Source organism: Genypterus blacodes, unplaced genomic scaffold (genome assembly GCF_046128005.1).
Source record: "Genypterus blacodes isolate CSIRO-AG114 ecotype Tasmania unplaced genomic scaffold, CSIRO-AGI_Gbla_v1 ptg000030l_1, whole genome shotgun sequence".
NCBI classification, from domain to species: domain Eukaryota; kingdom Metazoa; phylum Chordata; class Actinopteri; order Ophidiiformes; family Ophidiidae; genus Genypterus; species Genypterus blacodes.
Window position 1 is genome coordinate 289,806 of NW_027466843.1, and position 25,221 is coordinate 315,026.

Here is a 25,221-nt window from a genome sequence, read left to right on the forward strand (position 1 = left end):
TCTTCATAATCATAACCTTTCCAACTTTATGGGTGGCGGGATTCAATTGAAATATGATTAAAACAGGAGGGCGGAGATGAAAGGCATCAATTATGACAGAGAAAAGTGTCATTTTAGTGAAATTATCCCTTTAAGTGAGACTGTAATCATAAATATATCGGCACAACACGAACACCTGAGTTCTCCGGGTGCAGCACAGGAGTGAGCCTCTATCAAACTATTCAAGCAGCTAATGTATCACTTGTGTGTAGGTGATTTAAATGCCGGTAGTGTATTCCTCCTCCTATCTGTCTTCCCCTCATGTGCAGACGGGTACAGTGAAGGTTAAGCTTCATGGTGCCTTCAAATCTAGTGACACTCACATCGTTTTAAGAGAGGAGCAGTGAAGGTCGACTTTCTTGGTGCATTATGCAGATAATGATGCTGGAAATGAATGTAAACCACTCACACATGTGCCTCAGTACAGTTTCTGATCAGCACCGCAGGATCAGTGCATCTAACATCCTGATCCCCCCCCCAGCCTGCAGGGAGCATGATTATAATCAAGTCAAATAGCTGTTTTAATTGTCATGACAAACAGAGCCACAAAGATAAATAAGAGCCATCAGTCAATCAGGCAGTTCAAAGTGTATGTGTGTGTACGTGTGTACCTCAAAAAGTGCAGATCCGGACTAGTTGTTTCACTATCCAAAAGGATAATCTTGGTCGTTTAAGAACTTCCTTTTTCTTTTAGGTTTGGCTTTATCAAATGTATTATTTGCATATTTTTATAAGATTAAACATGTATCAGTTTTGTTTTGCCTAATTTTATATTTGGAACTAACCCAGATTTGAAAGTGAAACTTCCTTTAAAGTGTCAGCGAGTGAGAGTAGGCCTCTTCATCCTCTGATTTGACTTTCATCCAAATTTACTTTCACTGACATCAAAAGATGCAAGAAGAGAAATGTGAGGTCCGACCGCAGCAGATACTGGATAAGCACATTACTCGTATATACTTACTATCTTGAGGGATGAATATTTCACTCTTTAAGAGGTGACAGACAATAAAGCAGCTAAGACTTACACACGGTCTTAGAAGAGGATGTTATACATTTATTATTGAACCAGCCTTTGAAATCCAAAAGACAGGATAAGGGATTAAAAAAATCATTGCACTACTTAATAAAGTATTACTAGTAATAACTCTCATACAAAATGTACAAATGTTTGTTAAAAATTTCATCATCGTCATCATCATCATCATCATAACAGGCCTTCAAATGATTTTGGTTACAGATATAATACAGAATGAAACTACTTTGACACTGTTTTCATGAGAAGAGTTTCATGTATTTTTTTAAGGAAAAGTAACAACCCAACAAATTACCGACATGAACCGATGAGCATTAATCATACTGATTGAGCCATATTCTGAAAAAAAGACATAAATAGTGAAACTGAGGTAATTGCAAGTACCAAGCAGAACAAAACCCAAACGACATCAAAAAAAAAACAATCCCATGACAAAGAATGGATGCATACAGTAATCAACAGGACCTTTGACCCTCAAGAAAAGAAAGAAATTTGGATGTATCGCCGTTGCCGTGGATATTGAAAGATGTTATACGCTGACAACACCGAAGACGAGTATTTAGTGCGGAAAATCATCTTCCTCCTGGACGCTGAACTGCTGCCAGTTTGCATGTTCAGGGTTTAACGAACGTGTTGGTGGACTGATGTGGTGATACTGGGTTAGAGGTGAGTTTTACCTGGGGAACGTTGGTTGGATATAAAAGGCATCTTAGATTGAAGACACTGCAGGAGCCTGGCTGACATTTCCACCATATCCTTTTGTTTCTGCGTGAGTCGTGTCATTTGTAAGGCCTATGTTAGGCTGTCATCTAGACACATAACACCCATTGTGAAAAAATACTTACATAATGCATTAGAACTCCTGTGCGTAAGACGAGATATAAGTTACGACAGGATGACATAGGCCGTACAAAAATATACTCATTTCAAAAAAGGAAGGAACCAAAAACGGGGATCGACTGGGAGCTGATGTGGAGAAATATATGTTCACGTGTATGCACGAGTCTTCAACGTCTCTTAAAGCCTGTTTGAGTCCGAAAAGCATTCCAATGCTCGATCTGACACACACGACTGACTGTGTGAAACCGAGCAGGAGTTTGTTCAGAATGAGTGTGTAGGTTGTGAAACAATTAAAGTGCTAAAGTGTTCAAATCCACAGTCCGATCAGAGACGTGTAGATTTATTTGTGATGGTTTTAAGTCTCTCAGTCGTGCTCGCTGATGAGGGCGGACAACAAATCTGCTTGGGACAGAGCCAAGGAGATTTGCATATTGTTCATCACTGGAGATCTTGATGTGATGAGTGTAAGAGGAAATAGGATGTAGATGTTCAATCAAAAGCCTACAGTCTGGGTGTGCTTGTGACAAGAGAGATGGGGCAAACAAGGAGAGGGGGAGTGACATTAATGAAGTGTGTGAGAGAGAGTTAATGGTGTGTAAGTTTGGGAGAAATACTTGAGACATGAACACTGCCAACTTCCCTGGACTTGGAATTTGTTCCTGCTACAATGACTGTCGCTCGTCTTTGACTTTTTGTAGAACGTTATGTTGAATCTTGGCTGAACAGGAACAAATCACAGTAATACAAAGGTGTCATGTCACCACCGGACTGCCAGTGAATCTGAATCAATCAGCAACGGACTGGAAAAACAGGAATTAGGAAGTCAGTGTATTGTACCACATGAATTGTATAAATACCAAAGGAGGAATAGCATATAACACACACACACACACACACTCACACATAGACACACAGTGGCGCGCGCACACACACACACAAATAGAGAAAATAAAGTATATTTCCCACTGTTCCAAAGTAGCTCATTTCTCTGTTTGACACACACAGTGTACAGTATCGCTCTCTGAATGCTCTCACGTCTGGAATGCTAGAATACACAAATCAAATCTGAATGAGTCAGTTCAAAACTGCAAAACGAGTTCAGCAAAAAAAAGGGACAGTCTCTCAAAGCCAAGATGTGAATAATTAATCAGAATCAGAACAATAATAATTATATTCTTAGAATCTTTGGACTGCCAATTCTCCCTTAGGACTTCTGAGAACATCTATACAGAATCATTTCACCCAAGTCTTTATCTGTCCATCAAGTAGAAGACTGACCGTGCCGCCGCACAAGTTGAGGAGTTTAAAAATATATATATACTGTATATATATGTGCACATACATGTGACACTGTGTGTGTGTGGGTGTGTGTGTTCAAAAGGCCATTAATAGTAACGGGTAACCATGAGAGGAAGGCAGAGAGTAGCAGGGGGCATCAAAGTCTGAGTCAGAAGGCCGAGAACGTCCAGCAGTAAAGTGTGCAGGAGTCAAGAGCAAGTGTCCACACCCCTGAACGCTGAGAGCAGGTTAGAACGGCTGTTCAGTGTGAAAAGAGGGAAGAATTCGAGAGCGGTGGTCTCAGTTATGTGGCTGAATGTGTGTGTGGAGAACCAGAGGAGAAAAGGAGAGACGTTCACTGATTGGCTGATACATCCGACGGGGGATTGGGTGACTTGTGTGGTGTTGGGTGTTTGTGCCGAGTCAGAGGTCACTCAGAATCCCGCTGGACCTCGGAGGCGTCGGCTCGACAAATAGGACACGTCCTGTTAGCCTGGGAGGAGCGACAGATAAGAAGAGGGGCGTTACAGTGATAACAACACACCTGAGATACAAAGAACACAGCCACACACAGGAACTGTTCAGGCTGATACCATGGAACAATCCACAATAGAGTGATGTCGTTATTAAATTCCTCCGCTCACCTTTAGCCACTTATCGACGCATTTGGCATGGAACTCGTGATTACACGGCAGCACCCTTAGGAGCTGGCGGGACTCAAAGTCGCACATGCAGACCACACACCTGTAAACACAGAACACGAGGCTGTCAGTGTGCGTGAAAGAGAACACACACACACACACACACACACACACACACACACACACACACACACACACACACACACACACACACACACACACACACACACACACACACACACACACACACACACACACACACACACACACACACACACACACACACACACACACACACACACACACACACACACACACACGGTGTTTCTGACTCACAGTGTTTGCTCAGACTGATGGTTGTTGGGGTTGAACCTGTAGGATGGTAGCTGTTCTATATCCGCCTTGGTGAGGCCGCGAGGCTTGGCTTCTCCCAGTCTCTCCGCCAGGTTCAACAGGGCCTGGCGGGAAAAAAAAGTTTGGATTTAGAGTTTGCATACAAGGGCATGAGGTGGCAAAATGAGATTCCCTCTAATCTGGTCGGCGTCCCACTGACAGCTGGATAATCTAAATTAAATCCCACTGTTTAGCCGCGTGATAGCGTTATCGACGTCTGAAAGTTGTGGCCGCAATTAAGTCTTACCTCATAGTTCTCCACCTCGCCGTCGTCCACGTCCAACTCGAGGCTGATAGTGGGGCCCACGGTGGGGGTCACAGGAAGCATGGAGCTGAAATAGAGGATTTAGGAGAGAGCTTTCAGGACAGGCGGCTGTGTTTGTGGCCGTGCTGAGCGGCGTCAGCTTGAGATACTGCCTAATCTTGTTTTGGATTTGTTGTGAAACAGAAGTAGGGTGGGGGAAAAAAAGGCTTACAGGAAGTAAGGCAGGAAGCTGGGGTGATACGGCGATGGGGGTACGGCCTGCTGCGAGCGATAGCGCCGGCCCGTGATTCGCCGAGGCATGAAGTGGGGATACGGCTGTGGAAGAAACACACAGGGGGACAAAACTCACACCGTGTTTCCTCAAAATCACACTGTATGTTTGGATTTGTGTGGACATTTCTTTGTCGAGTGAAGGTGTTTACTCGTGCGCTCACCACTGTGAACAGCTCCTGCGACAGGGGGTCGTGGTGCGAGAGGAACTGGAGCGGCGTGGAGGGCGGCAGGGTCGAGGGGGGCTGGTGGTGGTGATGGTGGTGGTGATGGTGTGTGTAACTGAATCCTCCGCCAACCGAGAGCTGCTCTCCCAGAAGCTCCACCTCGTTTTCAATCCTCTGTAAGGGCTGAAGAGAACAAATGCGACTTTCAGTATATGCATGCATGTACACACACACACACAAACCATCCGTGTGTGAGTGATGCGAGCAGAAGTACTAGTTGGCACACACAACTATGTAACACATAAGGTCACACAAACTTACTATACCCGTGAAAAGAGTTGAAACATAAACTGATTCATTTTCGGTGCGAAACACAGATTGTGGACGTACCGATCGTGGCTGCTGTGTCTGGAAAGGCAGGAACTGTCCGGGTGCGGGGAGGTGTGGCGGGTGGTGGGAGAGGTGGGGCGGAGGGGGGAGCAGGAACTGAGGGTCGCTGGACAGCAGGGAGGGGAAGGCGTAGGGGACGGGCAGGTGTTGCATGGAGCACGCTTGTAGCATCTGGAAGGAAGGTGAAGGTAAAGAGACAGACAGAAACAACGTGAGCTCAAAGGTTTAGTTTGACGGTTTCTCAATGCGGCGATTGTAAAGTGCCTATTCTTACCACAGGGGGGCAGACAAGACCAAATCTATCAAACATCATTCTGTAGATGTGTGCTACTTTTTTGCCCACTTTTCCTTTTATCAGTTGTGCACCATTGTGGCACAGACTGTTCATCACAGATACAGAGGAGTACAGGACAAAATGTACACAACACAACACACAGGCACTCGCACACGCACACTGGAGTGTTTATCTCACCGGGTGGTAGTGCTGTCCGGTGCTGAAGACCACGCTGCAGGTGGGGACCTGTTGTTGGGAGGAGCAGGTGGGGGGGAGGTGCTGCCCGCTACACAAAGGAGCCGCCAGGCCGTGAGGAGGGACAGGAGTCACCGTGTAGGAGACGGGAACGCCGGCCTGCTGAAGCTGGAGAGAAATCCCACCTCAGTTACAGTCAGGATCAAAGACCACCAGACAAACCCGTCTCTCATACACACACAAGAGGCAGACTCACCTGTTCGTGCAAGTCCATCACCATGGCGCTCTGCTGCTGTTGCGCGGCGTGATGATGATGCTGCTGCTGCTGCTGATGGTGGTGATGGTGGTGAGCGGCCGGATGCAGTAGCCGCGGGGACAAGGTCGGGGGGTGGAAAGCGCGGAGCTCCTCCGAGCCGGGAAGCCCGTTGCCGGTTGAGGGAGGCTGGTTGTAGGCGCCGGGTGTGTGTGTGGGGTACGTCTGGTGTGTGGAGTGGTGGGGGTTGTGGTGGTGGTAGTTCTCGTCCTGGAGCTCCGACGGCGACAAGCGGGGAGCGGGGCCTTGGGCGGGGGGTAGGTAATGAGGAGGTATGTGGCGGGCGGGTCGGGAGAGGCGTCCCCGTTGGCGTCTGGCGGGCGGGCTGGATGTGGGACACGGCAACTTTCACGTTTAGTTTGAGACGACTACAATGTGGACAAAAAAGCAAGACCAACTGAGGCCCGACGACCAACATCCGTCTTCAGTCTTACCTGCGTCTGTGGCGGACCGGAGTTAGGCATCGTTCCTGATGGTAGTGTGTGTGCGGGTGGGGTTGTCTCCGGCTGGGGGGTCCCAACTCCCACGGGCGGATTGGGGGGGACGGGGTGGAGGGCGGGGGCGCCGACGAGGAGATCTGCTCCAAGACGGACTGACTGGACAGCCTCTGACGCTTAGGGCTGGGGCTTTCCTCACTCTGCAGACGGGTGATGAGGAGGAGAAAGAGGAAGGGTGGGGGGATGAGAAAGATGAGAAAGAGGAAGGGTGGGGGGAGGAGGAGGAGGAGAAAGAGGAAGGGTGGGGGGGTTATCATGGTTAGTGACCCATAGCACTCATAGTTGTATCAAATAAATCAATTTCACCGTGCTTCACAATCCTTTTAGTGCACAATCCATACTACTGCATAGACACTGGCTTCCTTTGTGACGCATGGCATTTCCTGTGTGTGTGTGTGTGTGCGTCTGTGTCTGTGTCTGTGTGTGTGTGTGTGTGCGTGCGTGAACGAGAACATATTACGCCACCAGTTCTCTATGGCCCTGAGGGTTCAAAGTCACTTCCTCTTGAAGTGAGGAAATCCAAACAAGACAAGCACTCACAGGCCCATATGCGAGTCATACACACACACACTCACTCACACACCCTAAACTGGATAGCCTGACAAACAGTTTCTCAGCAGTGATGCAGACAAAAGCAGTGACATAGCTGAGCGTGGAGTCATTGGGCTTCAGGAGGACTGAGGATGTTCTCATACAGCCTCAATCCAATCAACTCTCGTGTGAGTCACTTGACTTACTGTTAAGCGCTGACTGTGGCACTGAAGAGGCATGAACACACACAAACACACACTCATGTGTCAGCTCTTAGTCACTCTTAGCTGTGCTATGAAGACCACGCGAGTTCCTGCAGCGACGCCACACACCACGTTTCCCCCAAACTTACCGTCTCAACACTTTTCTCTCTCTACTCACTCCATCCCCGCCTTTCTGTGGGAGAGGCACGTTTTTAAAGTGTGATAAAAATGACTCAGCGGCTGTGACTTTTAACACACACACTCTCACACACGCACGCACGAACACGCAGGCGCTCAAAGCTCAGCAACCTTGAGAGCAGTGTGATAGCTAACAGGAAACAGCTGGAGAGCGGGCTGCAGAAACACATAGACACACAGTTATGGAAACACCCGCAGACATGCACAAATTCACAATTGCTCTCTCTCACACAAACACACACTCACACACACAGACACACACAGGCAGCTGCCACTGTTTGAGTTCTACTGCCTTTACAGAACAACAGAACAATCCCTTCTGATGCACTTTTGAAGCAGACTGCTGTTCTCACAAAGCTGAACAAAATGTGTTTGGACTGGAAGGCAAAACACACTGTACCCAAATGGCTGCATCACTCACACAAACACACACACAGACACACACACGCAGAGCTCAGTGCTGGATTTGACCGGAGCTTGACCAGCTTCTGGGAAACCCTAATCTCAACAATGACCTCACATAGCCGGGGCGAGACGATAGGAGAGAGTTTGAGAGAAGGGAGCAGGTGAGAGGAGGAGGAGGATGGGAGACGGAGGAAAAGGGGGAGGGTGTGAGAGAGAGAGAGAGGTGAGGGTGACACACCATCATCATCTATGTGTGTGTGTGTGTGTGTGTTTGTGTGTCTGCATCCATGCTTTGTCATCTAAATCTGAGGCGATCATTCAGTGTGTGTGTACATGTTCTCTATACATGTGTATTTGTACTCACTGTGCTTAAAAGGTTAAATATGCGATTAAGCCGAAAAATATGCGAGTAAACGCTGAGTGAGACGAGGGAGACGAGTCGTCCCGCTGAAGACGTGCTGCGATTGAGACGTCTGCATGCCAGAATAAATCGATCTGCAATAGCTTCATCTAGGTGTGAGGCGTATACATGATTTATGAGCTTAATCGCAGCAAAAACAAAGTAGTTAAGTGTGAGTCTCTCTCTCTCTCTCTCTCTCTCTCTCTCTCTCTCTTTTATAGCCCGTACAAGGCAAATAGTTACTCCTTCCTTTATTGTTAAAAAGCTTTAATGGCCGGCAAAGGACGTGATTGATGACTTTGGTAGAGTCCTTTTACGAAAACTTAAAATGTGAAGATTCCAGCGGTCAAATCAAATCTTTCATTAGGAGTGATGTCATTCTGAAAGCTGGTGCAGCTTCATTCCTTCATGTTTGTTTGGAGGTTAGCCGCGTGCACTTCGTCACAGGATGGAGGGCATCATCCATCTACCCCCACCCCCCCATTTACCCTCCCTCTGTTTCCCCGCCACAAACCACACACACACCCCCGCTCTCTCTCTCTCTTCCAGTCTGAATCCCAGGGGACGTCCACTGTGCCCATTTTCATATCTGAGCCAGCCGCTTCCAACCCCAGCCTGACATATTCCCCTCCACACACACACACACACACACACACACACACACACACACACACACACACACACACACACACACACACACACACACACACACACACACACACACACACACACACACACACACACACACACACACACACACACACACACACACACACACACACACACACACACACACACACACACACACACACACACACACACACACACACACACACCTCCTCCCCCATCCTCCTCCCTCCATCAGATAAGCTGAACCCCTCAGTAGTCCCCTCTTCCTCTGCTTCCCTCCCTCTTTTTTGTCCTTCCTGCTTGAGACCCGGACCTGAAATTTGAAGGGGACCGGGCAAGAAGTTTGTAAATGGGACACACACACAGACACACACACAGACACACACACAAGCAGCAGACTATTGTCCATTAGTATGAAAGTTTGATGGGCCTGTCTGCCCGTGTTAGTAAGAGGGGAACAGCCTCAGTGTGTGTGTGTGTGTCTGTGTGTCTGTGTGTGTGTGTGTGTGTGTGTGTGTGTGTGTGTGTGTGTGTGTGTGTGTGTGTGTGTGTTTTCCAGAGCAATACAGTCTGAAGCCGCTTTCAGATAGACTTACATGTCATGAACACACACACACACGTGATCTAAGCATGTTTCCACTGCAGCCAGAGAATGAAAAGGAAAAGAAAACTAAATGGTAACTTTCCGATGCCAGGCACACACACAGACACACACAGACACACATACAGAGACAGACACGCATAGTTCCAGTCTCTCCCAGAACATTACGAACTGCTCTGTGGCTGCTATTACAGTGTGCAACGCTCACAGTGTTGGGACCACACACACCCTCCCATTCCTTCTCACACACACACACACACACACACACACACACACACACACACACACACACACACACACACACACACACACACACACACACACACACACACACACACACACACACACACACACACACACACACACACACACACACACACACACACACACACACACACACACGCTGGACAGATATTCTGAAGAACTGAGAACAGACACACCCTAACTTGTTCCACCACCGTGTCCACATTTGGGACGTGCAAATATCGACTTGCTTGCACACACACACACACACACACACACACAGACACACACACATAGAGGCAAGTGTGGCCAGCAGCTGTTATTAGTTCGCCATCATCTCCCAGAACCAAAATAAAGAGCGCATGAGGAAAGACACACACACACACACACACACACATTAACGTATTCATTAATATTTGCAGACATGCTTGCGCTAACACACCCAACCTCAAACGCACACCGCCCTCCCCCGCCTATCGCCCCCCCCCCCCCCCCCATCAACAAGATTTCAAAGCCCATTTTGTTACCTCTGCCACTGTTCCTCCCTTCCTTCCCCTCCCTACTTCCCTCACTCCTACCAAGTCCCACAGCTGGAGGTGAAATCATTAGCAATACCCCCTCCCTGGTTTTGGCCTCGCCTCCATGCCCCCTCCCCCTCGCTCCCCCCCCACCCCCCCTCCCCCAAAGCCTTCTACAACACCTTCCTCAGCATCCTGTCCCACCCCCCCGCCCCCTTTTCTCCTTCTTCGCCGATTTTCTCTTCTCCATCTCCTCCGTCATTTGCACAGCTTTTACAAAGAGAAAACGCTTCCTCCCGTGATCTCTTCCTGAAGCAAAGGTGTGCACCGACATATTTATCGCATGTATTTATATATTTAACACCGCAAATGAACTCTTCTCTTCCCGTCAGACCTACGTCTAAATCTGTACAACTACTAAAGTGATGTGAGACAGACTGGGAACTACAAATCAATTTCCAGCGAATTCATCTCCGATTCTGTTGACAAAACTATGATTTCACTGGGGCAGTGTGAGAGACAACCACACACACACACACACACACACACACAACCACACACACACACAACCACACACACACACAACCACACACACACACACACACACACACACACACACACACACACACACACACACACACACACACACACACACACACACACACACACACACACACACACACACACACACACACACACACACACACACACACACACACACACACACACACACACACACACACACACACACACACACACACACACACACGACAGGCACTGATCCAGCTCTCTGCATGTCTCATCCCATCACCCGGTTACCAGTCGAGAGAAAATATCCTCCAATATTTGATTCGGAGCTCATCGTGATCCCGGTGATTCACTCCTTCCCACATTGTTTTGCAGTTCCACAACGCTCCAGAAAGCAGAAAAATGCAAGTTTGATCTTCGCTTCTCTCGCTGAATGTGTTTGCGTCTGCGTGGCTCGGGGATGCGTGGCCTTACCTTGTCGCTCTCCTCTCCGTACGCGTGGTCTGGGTGGCAGTGGTAGGATCCTCCGGCGGCGCCTGCGAATAAACAGAGACACGGGTTCACACAAGGGCGTCAACAGCAGGCTCACAAATCAAAGGGTGCCCCTCCTTGTCCCACCTTTCCAACATGTTTTGACCATATTGATTGAGACACCGCCACACACACACAAATTGCGGGGGAAACCTGTTTTGTCCGAACGCATAAATCCTATTGTTGTTATTGTTCTCATGCGACTGGGTTCAAAACACACGGATGACAACATGTTTGTGAGGAAGGACTGTGTGTATGGAGTCATACACACACAATGGATGTGTGCCCCTGATCATAGGCAGTGGATGGAGCCACACACATGCACACAGAAAGTAAACACAGTAATCCTGGATTAGATAAGCTTTCTGATGATACCCCCGCTTACATCACCGCTAAGATTTTCACTCTTTTGTTTTTCCACAATCCTTTCATCTCTTTATCTCCTTCTCTGTTTGTCTTAGCCATTGTCCCGCCCCTTTGTCTTGAGCGCGTCTTTAGCCGGGTACATCGACTGCCGCAGATGGCGGCAGTGGCTTTACGTTATAAGGCTCCCAACGACGCTCCGGACATGGCTACGTTTACAACAGAGAGGAGGTGAAGTTAAGATAAACAAGAAAGGTAGAGATGATGCAAAGACAACAGAAGAGTTTTCCACCTTCTGGTTGTTTGTTTGTGGGGGTTTCTACTGGCAGCCTCCCCTTTTTTCTGAGGAGAAGCTGTGATTGACAAGAAAGACGGAGACAGGGGGAGAAATTGCCCAGCTCTTTCCCCTCATATCCCCGAAAGAAAAACAACAGAAAAGCTGAAGGTGATATTAGTGAGGAGGAAACCGGGCTTAACAGTTATATTCACCAAGATGATACGGGAGGGAACACTAGCGAGGCATTCAAGGAACTGTGCAGGCCTCTTCTGTACCGCAGCCATTCACTCATCACAATAGGCAAAACTCCAGCTCCCTCCCCGAATATGGTCTCACTCGCTCATTGTCAGAGTCCGGTAAACTGAGTCAGAGGCGAGTCATTCACTTGGATCGACTCTATAGTGCACACGCGGAGGCAATGGAACAGGTTTAGAATGTTTTGTGACATCGTGTTCGCAAACGGCATAGGCTGTCAGTTTTTTATAAATAGAGAGTTTTTGTACTCGATGTCTTCTGCAGATGGCCGTTCAAAGAGTTGTTGATATGTGAAAAATGTACTAAGATAAGACTGTAATAAGACGAGGGTTGCAAAGGGCGTTGGTAGAAGTATAGAAGGTGTTCAATAACACAAAAAGATGTGTTGGTGTAGCTCCTAATGTTAAGTCTCCCGATATAGAACAAACTGGGTCTTAAGATGGGAGCTTGAGAGGCTGAAAGGACCCTCTGCTTCAGAGCAGAGAGCAGAGGACTTGGAGAGAAGAACCAGGGCAAGGCTGTGTGCGCAGAACAGACTGCTGTGAGTGCCTCAGCACAAAACACACACACACACACACACACTCATTTGGCAGACACACATAAGCACCCAAGCGCACATGTAACAAACAATAAGCCGTGAGAGCAAATGAAGGGGAGGCAGAGGAGAGAATTCTATTAAATGTAGAACACAAAAAAATGTCATGTTTTACAAGATGCATTATCACCGTTTCGGAGCAGTTCTGACATTTTTACTTTGTGTAAATCCGGTTTTCACATCTCATTAAATTCATGGGATTTTCTGGGTTGAAAACTTGCCATTTCCCACAAAATGGGAGAGGGAAAAGAAGACAAGTCTACATGCAGCATCGTCGCCCTGATGCTTTTGGACGAAAGGTAGAAACTCCAGCAAATTAAACACTGTGGCGTAAACAATTGTGTGAAGAACAAACAAGAGTTGTTTTCAGACCACTCGGGGGGCCGGGGGGGGGGCCGGTCCACTGCAGATACGGCTCTGCAGAGATGTGAAGAACTCGGATATCAACCCGCGGACAGCTGGAAGCCAGCAGTGGTTCAAAAACAAAAAACACGGCTGAGAAAGAGTGTGAAAGACTAGACTGGTGTGATGGGAGGAGTGGAGAGGGAGTGAGAAGAAGGAGGGGAGGGGGGAAAACAACAGGGAGGGGGGCGGGAGGGGGAGAGCGTAAAGTCGAGGTGAAGAAGAAGACAAGGTTGGGAAAGCAAGCGAACGGGTGAGAGCGATGAGGAGGAGGAAGAGGGCGAAAAAAAAGAGTGAACGGGGAGGAAAAAAGCGATAAGGAAGCAACTGGAGGGAGAGGGAGCAGCGAAGGGGAGGGAGGGAGGGAGGGAGGGAGAAAGGTGGGGGTGGTGGCTTCCCCTCTTGACTACTATTGATTTTCTGTGCGCCTCAGAGTGCATCAGCTATTTCTATCCATTTCCTCCACCCCTCTCTCTCTCTCTCTCTTCCCTTCTCATCCCTCTCGCCCCTCTGCACTCAGCTCAGCCACCACTCCCAACCCCCTCCTCCTCCTCCTCCTCCTCCTCTTCCTCCCTCTTGCCCATCCTCCTTCTCACACTCTCCATCACTTCATCGCCACCCCCTCCCTCCCCTCCCGCCGATCCATTTCCCTATCTGCCGGCCTGTCTCTCCCCCATATATCCCCGCTGGTTTATCGCGGCAGAATCCAGATTTCCTTGCTTTCCTCCTTCCCCCCCTCCGGAACACGCCATCTCTGCCCCACAGTTTCCACCAGCCTCCATCTCTACGTTAAACTACCGGCAAACTGAAGAACAGTGAGATGGGGGGGGCTGTGGATTGATAAGATGATAGATGATGAAGATAAGTGACAGGTTTGCTTCAGACATCAACTGCGGCCGAGTACCAAACGGCAAAAGGGACACAAACACGTCGGCCAGCTGGGAAACTGGTCCCCGTGCCCTCCGAGGCCTATTTGCACAACATATAGGGAACGCAAAGGCAATTTCACCCGAGCATATGTGCGACACGAACACACACACACACACACACACACATACATACACGTGTGCGCGCCTCTCGCGTCACCCCGCCTCCTGAACGCGTGTCACAGCACACTTCACACCCGAGTGCCAAGCAGAATGGAGTAACAAGCTGGCACACGGGCTTAAAATAGGCCGCGCGCTCTGCCTGCCCAGCCATTACCTGCCGAACACGGCTACACACAGAACCCATGGCAAGTGTGTGTGTGTGTGTGTGTGTGTGTGTGTGTGTGTGTGTGTGTGTGTGTGTGTGTGTGTGTGTGTGTGTGTGTGTGTGTGTGTGTGTGTGTGTGTGTGTGTGTGTGTGAGAAAATGGGAATGATACCTCCCCTCTCTCCCACTTCATTGTCCTCCCCCATCCATTTACTGTCCTCTCCTTCCTCATTCTCTTCCTCATCCTCTCCGCTTTACGTTTTTTTTGTGTGGCGGTTCTGGAGGTTGCCCCATCCCCCCCGCCCCCTCCTCCATCCCCCGCGCTCCTTGCTTCTAAAGTCGGACACATGCTTATTCAGGATATGTGCCACAGGCGGTGACTTCCGTAGACACTAATGGGCGGCCATCATCCTTACCAAGATGGCAGAAACGTGGAAAGCACGGATGCAGAGGCACCATTTTCAAGCCCTTCTAGTGTATAAGAAAATAAAATGCACAAAAACTAAACAACTTTCAATTAGATACAAGTTCTGCCACAGTTGCCTGTATTCTTTTTGGCCATCGAGTTCTTTATTTTACTTCCTTTATTTGGCCTTTTGCCTAATCGCACCGCCTCCGTTGCCCAACCAATCAGAGGCTGCAAGAGGAAAGACTTTAAACCTGAGGGAAGCGTTGTCGAGCCTTCAGAGGTGAGGAGAGTACCGCGGCTCCTTTTGAGTCGTTAGTCATCCAGATCAGATGATCAAGAGCAGACAGGCGACTAAATGCCACGGCGATACTCTATAGTTCGCTATTGTATTTAGATTTCAACTTCAGGGTAAGTTTCCCCGCGAGCCTCCCTCCTCTCTCTCTCTCTACATGATAAAGGAGGCGTTTCACATTCATCTCTTACACCATGAGACCACATCATAGTTGCTGCTGACACCATCGCTTCATCCGGCCCCGGAACATTAACACTAGCCTGTACTTTCTGCAATCTCACCGCCCGCTGTGGTCTGTTGCTTTTACCGTCACAACGCTGAGAAGCGGTGTGGCGAGAAGTGGCCGCTCAAGTACGATTCCGCGCGTCTGAATCTCTGGCGTTGGAGCTGCAGTGTTGATGAAGAGGGCTTAAGTTTGCAGACACAGACCTGGGACGACTCCTAGTAGTTGAAATGCCGAGCAGAGAAAACTTTGTCACTTTAAATTCTCTCCGTCTCCTCACAATGCTGCCACTCAAAGAAGAAGAAGAGATTTTGTTATTTGCCTTCCGTTTGGGTGCTTCAGTGTGGACCGAAAAACAATTAACAATTCATTTTCCTGTATCGACAGCCGTTTCAGACGGTCACGACATCGCCGCAGCGGCAGGGAGAATAATTCAGTGACATAATTCTGCGTGTATGTGTGTAAGTGTCTGACAGTTCTTTTCCTGCTCCCAGCACACCCAGGCATCAAGTCAACAAGGCACACTCACACATTCAGTATGGGGTACATGCGTACACATACACACAGACACCACACTACCTCTCACACTGCATTCTGTCCTCACATTCTCCCACTCCTCGGGTCTCTGCCACTGAAAGACGGAAAGCGGCAGAGAGACAATGCACAGCGTGGAACACAAGGGAGTGGGAGAGTGATGGACGGAGCCAGAGAAAGGTGATTAGGGTTTTAATCCCGTCCTTCCATCATAAATCTCCGCACCGCTGCCATAAACTGAGCCATTCGCTCATTTAAACTGGGATCTGATGTGCTAATTGGAAATAGCCTGTCAGGAATGTGCGTGCCGTGTCTTCGCACTGGATTATGGGCCCGCGACAAGTCACTACATGTGAAAAAGAATGATCTTTACTTTAAATAAAGTCTTCTAACTCTTCAAACTTGGCTCAAAGAACGTCGGTTATGTTCTAAATTTTAACCCCAAAGGAGCGACGTAAAGGTGAGCGAGTGTGGGTGGGTTTCTCTCCCGGGTTGGCAGTGAATATCTGAAATGATTTTGCGTAATAATAGCGTAAACAAAGTTGGCAAGAAAAGGAGAATGTGGGCATTTTACTGATGTTATGAAGGCAAAAGAAAAAGTGTCAGCGGGGGCCGGTGATGGCATGTGAAGCCATTACTGGAACAGGGCTGCGCTCCATCAGCTTCTCCTCATCACTAACGGCGATTTTGCTGCTGGTCACTGTTGCCGCACTGCTGACGTGACGAAAAGTGAACACGCTTTTTGCACGTATGGCATCTTGCGAACACGGATTGTTAATTTTCTTATCTTTCTTATATATTACTGCTTTAATTGGAGAGCGGCGTGTGTGTGCACCGTTCCTACAATTGACATAACATACAATAAGCTGTTTGATTCTTTTATTTGAGTTACCAAATAATAGTCGAGGCTCAGCTAGCATGTCACCGTTGTTAATGCCATCGTGAATGGAACCACCCGAGCGACCGACCGTATCATATCATAAATGAAGCGAAAAACCATTCAAATTTCAAAAACCGTTTGTGCCCTGCTGTAGAAGAGACCGTCACTGTCAGCAAGAAGCCGCCATGCAAAGAACAAGAGATTGGCTCGGGCAAACAAATCGCCAGGAAAGTCTGGTAAGCTGAGCTACTTCATTCAAACATGGCGAAACATAGCTCGGGGTCACTCCAACACTTGAAGGGTTAGGGTTGGGGTTGGGGGGGTGGTGTGTGTGTGTGCGTGTGCGTTTGCACGTGTGCTTGTGTGTGTGTGTGTGTGTGTGTGTGTGTGGAGTTGCGATGAGCACCATTCCTACAATCGCCTTCAAACTCGCCAAAAACATTGTTCCGCCATTTGCCTAGGCTGCTTTTCACTTCATTTACATGAAATTAGCAATTTTGTTTTTTATTTGCATTACCATATTGTAACATCATGTCACGGTTGATATATTTGGGAGAAGGTCACCTTAAACATGGGGGGGAAGTGAAGTTCAGGTCCAGATTCCTTGGTGAAGGATCTGAAGACGCTGAAGTGCTGAGACCTTCCCTGATCTAAAGAATGGCTGTGCTGACAAAGAGAACCTTCTCCCCGGCACTACACAATCCTCTGAACAAGGATATGAGAGACATCAACATGTCAAGTCGGGCTCTCACAGTAACCATTAACAAAGCCAGTGGGTCAAGAGAACGAGCGAGTTGGCATCTTCCTTCCTCGGCCTGTGTTCGCTCACGCTCAGCTCTACAGAGGAAGGAGAGCCAGCAGGGTGAAAGTTTCCATTGAAGGTGACGAGGAAAGCGCCCGAGGGGCCCAAAGGGCGTTTTGCTCTAGTTGCAGATAATATGCACAGTGTAAGTTTCAAACGGACACGGAATGTGTCCGGCAAGCATCTAGAGTACTGTCTGCGTATAAATCTGCCATTATCAGTGCATCCATAATAAATCAACACACGTGTATCCCGGCTTTCATAACATGTGACCTTTTATTAAGGTTGCTAGAACGCTACAAGAACAGTGACCGATAAGAACAAACATAAATAACACCGCTTCATTAAACCATAAATCTTTATTTCTAAAGGCTAATTTCATATGCTGACTGTTGACGACCTCTTGCCCCCCTGGAAGAAGGATTTCCTTTGCTTCCTGTTCCCTGTCAATGAACCACTGAAGTCTAAATGAATGAGGCACTTTAGGTCCAAAACAAGCACACTGCTCTAAGTCAACATTTTTGTGTCTACAACACCGTGTGAAACCACAACAAACTTAGCTAACTACCTCAACTGACGCACAAACAGTGGCGCAGCGGGGTGTTTAGTGCGGAGGGAACACATACACACACACGCACACGCACACACGCATGCACACACACACGCACACACACACAGAGACACGCCGTGCCAGCTCGCTTTGCATAACGGTTACAACAGAGGCAGAAAGAGGACAAGGGATTGAAATAGGGAAGGACAGAGAAGGGGGGGTTGTGTTGAAACAACAACAACAAAAAAAAAAGATGAAGATGTTAACAAACTGCTGGAATATAGAATAGCTATAAAAATAACTGGGGGAGCGGGGGGTGAAAGAAGTTTGTTTACGCCGGGATGAGCAGCACTAAGTTATCAGCGGGGAGAAAAAGAAAACAGGCCAACAGCAGGAGCAACCAGCTTCTACCTTGCTCTTGTTTTATTCACTCGTCATTTAGCCCTCCCTCACTCTCTCCATCTCTCTCTCCCTCCTTCCCGCCTTCCCTCTCTCCCTCCATTTCTTTACCTGTATTCACAAACTGCCTCGGGCGTTCGCTCCAAGCATCATTTCCTGCCATCTCCTCGCCCTCATTTGCTCTGAAATCGTTCTCACCTTTTTACTTAGGAGTTGAATTTTACAGCAAACTTGCACAAACACACACACACACACACACACGCTGTCCGCTTGGCCTTATTCCGAGAAATCCTCCTTTTTGCAGTCACTCTATTGTTCAGGGAGTAAATCGTCTCTCCCTCACCCTCTTCCCGTGCACGACCTTCCTGCATCCCCAGCATCACACTTCCTCCCAATATCGACCTCTATCCCTACCGCCGACTCCCCTTCTCCCTCTTCACACACACTCCCTCCCTGTTAACTTCTTCCCTTTTTTTTTTGCACACTCACCACTTCACTCTTCCCATCTCCCTACTGACCATGCACAGAGGCTTTTAGCAATCTTTGTCGTTTTCACTCCCACTCTCAGAAGTGCATATTTTCTTTTGAACCAGGTCAGTGCCCATCCCCGGGACTCGGGGCTAATTTGAGGTCACTCTCCTCCACCCCCGACATCTTCTCTTACTGACCAAAGTGACTGCTTTGTTGTTTATTTGGAGTGACTGAGTAGCAGGGAACCCCTGCGACTCGGTCACTCATAGTAAAAAAGAGTTTCTTTCCAACCCGGAGGTGGTTGCCTGGGAGACAAGACAAAGGAAAGTAAAAAACAGAGTGCGTGTTTCCCCTTCTGTTGCAGACAAGACGGATGGAGAGGATAGGGGTGGATGGCTAAAGGTGGAGTGGCAGGAGTATCTACCCCTCTGCTACTTTGAGCAATCCATTAAAATGATCCCTCCATTAGACAAATGTGCAGGAGGATGGACCAGATGACCCAGAGGGGTACAGAGGGGGTCGATCCAAAAGAGGGGAAGAAATGAGCGAGATTGTGAGGACAGGCTGTGACAAAGGGAGGTTGGAAACCAGGATAGGATATCAACCCACGACAAAGGATGTTCCTGCCCAGTTGGACTCCATTTACTTAGTTCCTGCTGCCTTTCTGGATCCGTCTCCTCCCATTTGTAGCTTTAATATTAACTTTGGATCCAGGAGGCTTTGGGTGCTTCCTTCTGCAGGCCGTATTCATTTTGCAAACCAGTTACACAGATCAGTGTAACTGGCAAATGAGAAACAATTAGAGGAATTGCTTGTTCGCATTAAACGGTATGAAACCTCGGTGACAGAACAAGGCACGGATTAGCAGAGACACAAGTTACAACAGACTACTGTGCTGAAAGCTGTGCAATGAAAGAAAGCAGGATATCTGTGGCTTTCATGACCAATGCAGGTGACTAGCGCGGCAAGAATAGACAGAGTATCTTTTCCGACTGAGGAGGAGCCACTCTGGGAGCAAAAAAGGGGGGGTAATGTTGTAAGAAAGGATGTGTAGTGCTGGGAAAGGTCCAGCTAACCAGCTGCTTCATTCTTTTAAGAGAACATTCAACTGTAAATTAGTCCTAAAGCTTCATGCTGCTAAGTTAACAAAAAGCACTCAGAAATAATTGAGGATGTCCCGGCTTCACGGCCACAAAGCAATGAAGTACGGCCTCTTTATGTTTTTGCTATGTTACAGCAGCGGGCCCGTATTTGTGTACTTGTATATCTGGGTTGTTGTTCTGTGTGCAGTGCTTCCAGTCTGACTGAGACCGGGGACAGATAATGACCCTCTATAGAATTTCAAACCACTGCATAACCCCTCCAGATCGAAATCCATTTGGTAGGAAATACAATACAGTCATTCAAGCCCATCGATTCCTGCCATTTCACATGTTATCGCCAGGCTACTATGACAGTACAGGTCAGAGGTCACAGCAGACAGACTGAGGACGGCTACTCCAACTTTTCAGACGGTCGAGTGTGTTTGATTTCTTTTTGTGTTTCCACGTATGAACTCTGCCTCGTCTCGCCCGCTGACACAAACACACAGAAGTCGTTTTCCCCCCGCAGCCGAGCAAAACCTACCAGCCACATCACACGCCAAACTGAAACCTATAGACACGGTAGCTTGAGACGGAGCCATTGTTGTTGATGTGTGTGTTCAGCTGGATTCCTCTTTTTTGTTTTTTTTAAACTCTCGCTCTCCCATACAGGTAATTCCAGTCTCTGCATGCAGTTGTTCAGTTTGTCACACACACACACACACACACACACACACACACACACACACACACACACACACACACACACACACACACACACACACACACACACACACACACACACACACACACACACACACACACACACACACACACACACACACACACACACACACACACACACACACACACACACACACACACACACACACACACACACCTTTTCTGTAATGCTGCATTTCATCTGGCCACGATCTAGGAGTTTGTTGCGTGTCAACAAGAGAAGATTCTTTTAAACAGAGACCAGAGAGCTAACACTGTTCTCGGTTTAAGACAGTTGGTCATCTGTACACAAATCGGCTTCTTTGTTGAGCAAAAAAAAAGTCCTGACACAAGCCTGGATACAGCAACAGTCACTCCGCCTATGTGCACTTTTAAACTTTAGTTACACTCTGATTAAGGCAACAAATCTGCTTTTCCAAATGCCCTTATATTCCTTCAAACATGTCCACAGTTTGCCCAGAGTTCATAACAAATACAGGCATTCCACTTCTCTTTTCCATTTCACAATATCATAACGCTTTTCTATTACGAGATTCAGGAAAAGTTTTTGATTTCGTCATCGGTGGACTGAAGCGTGTTTCCTTTGTTTTCATGTCGCGGCTACGTCCAAAACGGAAACAGCTGGAATCTCAAATGACACCACTCTATTCGTTTGATCACGTTTCAAACTGTATTCACATCAAGCAAGCGAATACAAACTTGACACATTGATGTGAGATTATGCATTCCCCATCAAATAGGCTGTTTACTATACCACATGTCGACATTTGTAAACTAATTGAGTGATGTGCGTCTGCAACATTATGAATTCAAATCTGATTGGGTATGAATTTGATCTTGGGTCACACAAGCACATGAGCAAAGGGTCCAAAGTGATCTGTTGTTGTTAGAGTTAGGGTTAGGGTTAAAAAACTGATCTGTGCCACTTCAGCATATGATGGCATATGAGCATGACACATGTCTGCTGACCGCTGTGCTCAGTGAGACAACAGCACCCAGTCTTGCTTTCTCTCCCTGGTTTCCCCATGTCTAGTATGTGATTTGAACACATTGATTCTAAAGTTAAGCATTGGTATGACTAGTTAAACCGGGCAGTGAGAGTCAAGCGAAGTGTGTTGCTGTAGAGATGAAACTACATGGAACCCTGCCCATGCTTTTAATCAGAGCTCATTTATTTCAAGATCTCGCCTGAGCTGAAACCCTTTTGAAGTTTGGATAGTTTCTCATAAAGAAAATATTTGCAACTAACCCTAACCCTAACCCGAGCAGTCTGTTGGGTTTGCTTATAGCTTTCCCACGACGTCGCTCAGGCCGAACTTCTATCTGTGGTGTTTCTGTGTATCGCCCGGTTCACAGCGCTGCAGTCGCTGTGTGAGAGTCCACTCACATTCATTCCACTCCCAGCAACAGCCCCCTCTCCTCCTCCTCCTCCTCCACACACACACACACATACACAGAATCATATCAACTAGTTTGATCTGCAAAAGCACAAATAAGACATAGCTTGTCCTGTGACTGCAGTAATGAAGACTCTCAGAAACAGAACAGGCACCTCTAGCATTTGGGGGGAGATTGGCATGTCTGTTAATGATTGTAGACGGCAACATGACGCATCATATCTTCCCATTTGGCAGAAACACTTTGTTTGATGATGCACAAAACAAAGCCACTATTTACACAACTACAATCTAAGAGTAGCCCCAGTGGCAGACAGTCATCGCCTGTTGAATAATCGGTGCTATAATATATCTACTTAACTATGCAAGAGCAGGAGAGTGTTATTATTTGGGGGCGCCACTGGCCTCCTATCACTCCTGAGTGCTGTTCACAATCTCATAACGCACAACCCGGGTATAGCCACAGCCTTGAGTTTGACATCTGCAGCCCTTTCAATATGTGTTTGTGTGTGTATGTGTGTATGAGAAGGAATAAACAATGTCCAGTTTAGACAAAGATTAAGACGCTTACAATCTGAAAGGGCCTGTTACCTAGCTGCAGCAATATTTGTGAAGTTTAGCAGGGGGAAGACTTGTAACATTTTCTCAAGACACACTGTCTGGGTAACTAACTAGACGCAGCAGTTTTAATAAGCTTAAGGCTACACCAAGCCACATCACAGGCTGCTGTTGTTCATTTACCTACTGTGTGTGCTAATTGTGCACTACAGCCCTACTGCAGCTCTGTGGCGAGCACATAAAACACCCTGTCTAATTAGAATACAACCAATGCGTTCACACATGCACGAACACACAATTTCCATGCCAACCCCTGGACACCCCCCCTCCACTCACACATCCACCCCCCACCCAGTTTGCTTAAAAATAAAAATAAAATAAATAAATAAAAAACTCCCCAAGGCGCATTCAAACAGATCGACTTCTAATGGCGCATATGCCAAGAGAAACTAAGACTCTGAAGTGCGTTACTCTACGAACAAACACACAAATTAGCGGCAGTCACACATCGGGAAACGCTTTTACCTGCTGCGGGGATTCGGTGCGCTCCGGTAACCGCTGACAGCCTCTGAATCCCGGGTGAGGCGTTACTTCCTGGGGCTCTGTGCTGGTGCTCGGGGTGGTTGCTGTGAGCTCCAAGTGGTGCGCAACCGGCGCTGTGCTGCTGCTGCTGCTGCTGCTGCTGCTGTTGCTGCTGATGGTGGTGGTGGTGATGGTGTAGTTGTTGCTGCTGCTGCTGTTGCTGTTGCTGATGGTGATGGTGGTGGTTCGATCCCATGACTCCGCTGCCGGTAATCCCGTTGCCGTTCCCACCGCCATACTGCTGGTAGTATCCCGACCGAGAGCGCGATCGAGTCCTTGGTGGCTCCATGGCCATATGGTGGTGCAGGTGAAGGGGGTGGAAGAGGAAAGAGGAAGATGCGGCGGCTGGGGACTGTGGCGGAGAACCGTTGGTGGATCCGGGCGCTACAAAGCCCCTAGCGCCGCTGTGGCTGTAACTATAACCCCCGAGTCCTCTGCCCCCCTCTGAGCCCCCGTATTCTGTCCGCTCCGCCGACTCCGCAGCCCCCGCCTCGTCGAATAAATCAGCCCCTTTAGGGACAGGCTCCGGGGTGGAGGGCAGCCGGGGGCAAACTCTGGGCTCCTGAGTCGTTGGCTGTCCAGCGGCTGCGATTGGCATTTCCTTTCGGGGGATTTCCTCTGTTTCTCTCTCTTTTTCTTGCCCTTTTCCCGTCGATTTCCTCTCACAAATCAAGCTACGAAACACTGTTTAAAAATAAACAACACAAAGTTTGACACTGAGTAAAAGTTCCATTAATCGAGCACAATCGCTTATTTTGTTTATTTGTTTAAAGCGTGTGTGCTGCAACTTTGGGTTTACTTCCCTCAAGTTTCCCCCAAAACTGGTTCCACAACTGAGAAACACAGGCTACAATTCAGTCCTCTCTTTTTACAAAAGGGAACGGTGGTGGTGCGGCGGGGTCGAGGCTCGGTAATTCGCGTAAAACACAATTTCTACTTTAATTTAATCTCAATTTAGACCCATAAAAGAATTCACAACAAATCCAATAACCCGGTGTGCGGCCATGGGTCGCTACTAGCCACAGACGAGGCTAATATGCTAGTGCGCAATGATACAATCACAAACACCTTCTCGCGCTTGTTCTCTCGTTTCCTGGACACATATTCGCTTCCTTCGTATTAATATTTACCTCTCGGTTTAGTTTAAGACAACTTCAACCACTTTCAAAGCCATTTAAACTTGTTTGGTTAGGTCTGCGTAATGTCGTTCGCTAGCTTGCCAAGCCATACCAACCCCTCCTCCTCCACCGACCAACACAGGGGAGAGAAAAAACCTCCGTAGCTTAGCCACCCACGCCTCCATTTCCTTTAAATGTCTTGTTTAGATGTCACAAAACATAAACACAACATGTAAAAACTTCGCAACGAATACGCTGAGCGATTTAAGGCGATCGGCGAGGTTTTTTCGCCTGGAAAGACGAGGCGAGACGGTAAAGCGCACCGGGGGAGGAAGGATAAAAAAGTGATCAACCTAGAATTACAAAGAAAGAACCGGGGGCTAAAATTAACGGGATGTTAAAGAATGATCGCCGCCTCTGAGTCTGCGCTGAAATCCGCTTAATTTCCTTTATCATAAGTAGTTTTTTTAGATCAACTTACCCTCAACGGGCTCTCCTCGACTGTACTCCTGACTCGGATCCGTCGTTAATATCGTGAGCTCTGCGTATGAGTGTGTATGCCTGTGAGTGTGTGTGTGTGTGTGTGCCCAGTGTTCGCTTGGTGTCAGCGTGAAATGTGACAGACCGTCAACGTTCAAGTCGGATTTCACCCAGACCCTTCCAATCGAAACTAGAAACCCCGAACCCGGCTGTATTTGTTTCCCCCCTACAC

General features: G+C 47.9%; 1 protein-coding gene across 1 annotated transcript; it reads right to left on the reverse strand.

Annotated features, from left to right (window-relative positions):
• Window positions 1-802: 802 nt before the first annotated feature.
• On the reverse strand, window positions 803-25,104 carry rnf38 (ring finger protein 38). Its single transcript, XM_076145355.1, has 13 exons — window positions 24,991-25,104; window positions 23,335-24,075; window positions 11,327-11,388; window positions 6,533-6,735; window positions 6,042-6,423; window positions 5,789-5,953; window positions 5,317-5,487; window positions 4,924-5,109; window positions 4,701-4,804; window positions 4,472-4,556; window positions 4,168-4,289; window positions 3,835-3,934; window positions 803-3,683 (listed from the first exon to the last, which is right to left on the reverse strand). Exons 2-13 carry the CDS (start codon window positions 23,987-23,989, stop codon window positions 3,621-3,623), a joined length of 2,298 nt encoding a protein of 765 aa, XP_076001470.1. The 5' UTR covers window positions 23,990-24,075; window positions 24,991-25,104; the 3' UTR covers window positions 803-3,620.
• Between the last annotated feature and the right edge of the window lie 117 nt (window positions 25,105-25,221).

Bases quoted from the DNA above. Each gene is read 5' to 3' on its own strand.
- rnf38 (XM_076145355.1), bottom strand. From the start codon at position 23,989: ATGCCAATCGCAGCCGCTGGACAGCCAACGACTCAGGAGCCCAGAGTT. The intron at 6,424-6,532 runs GTAAGACTGAAG...TCCCACATCCAG, and splicing joins CCGGTCCGCCACAGACGCAG to CCCGCCCGCCAGACGCCAAC. The intron at 3,935-4,167 runs GTGAGTCAGAAA...CTGTGTTTACAG, and splicing joins CATCAGTCTGAGCAAACACT to GTGTGTGGTCTGCATGTGCG.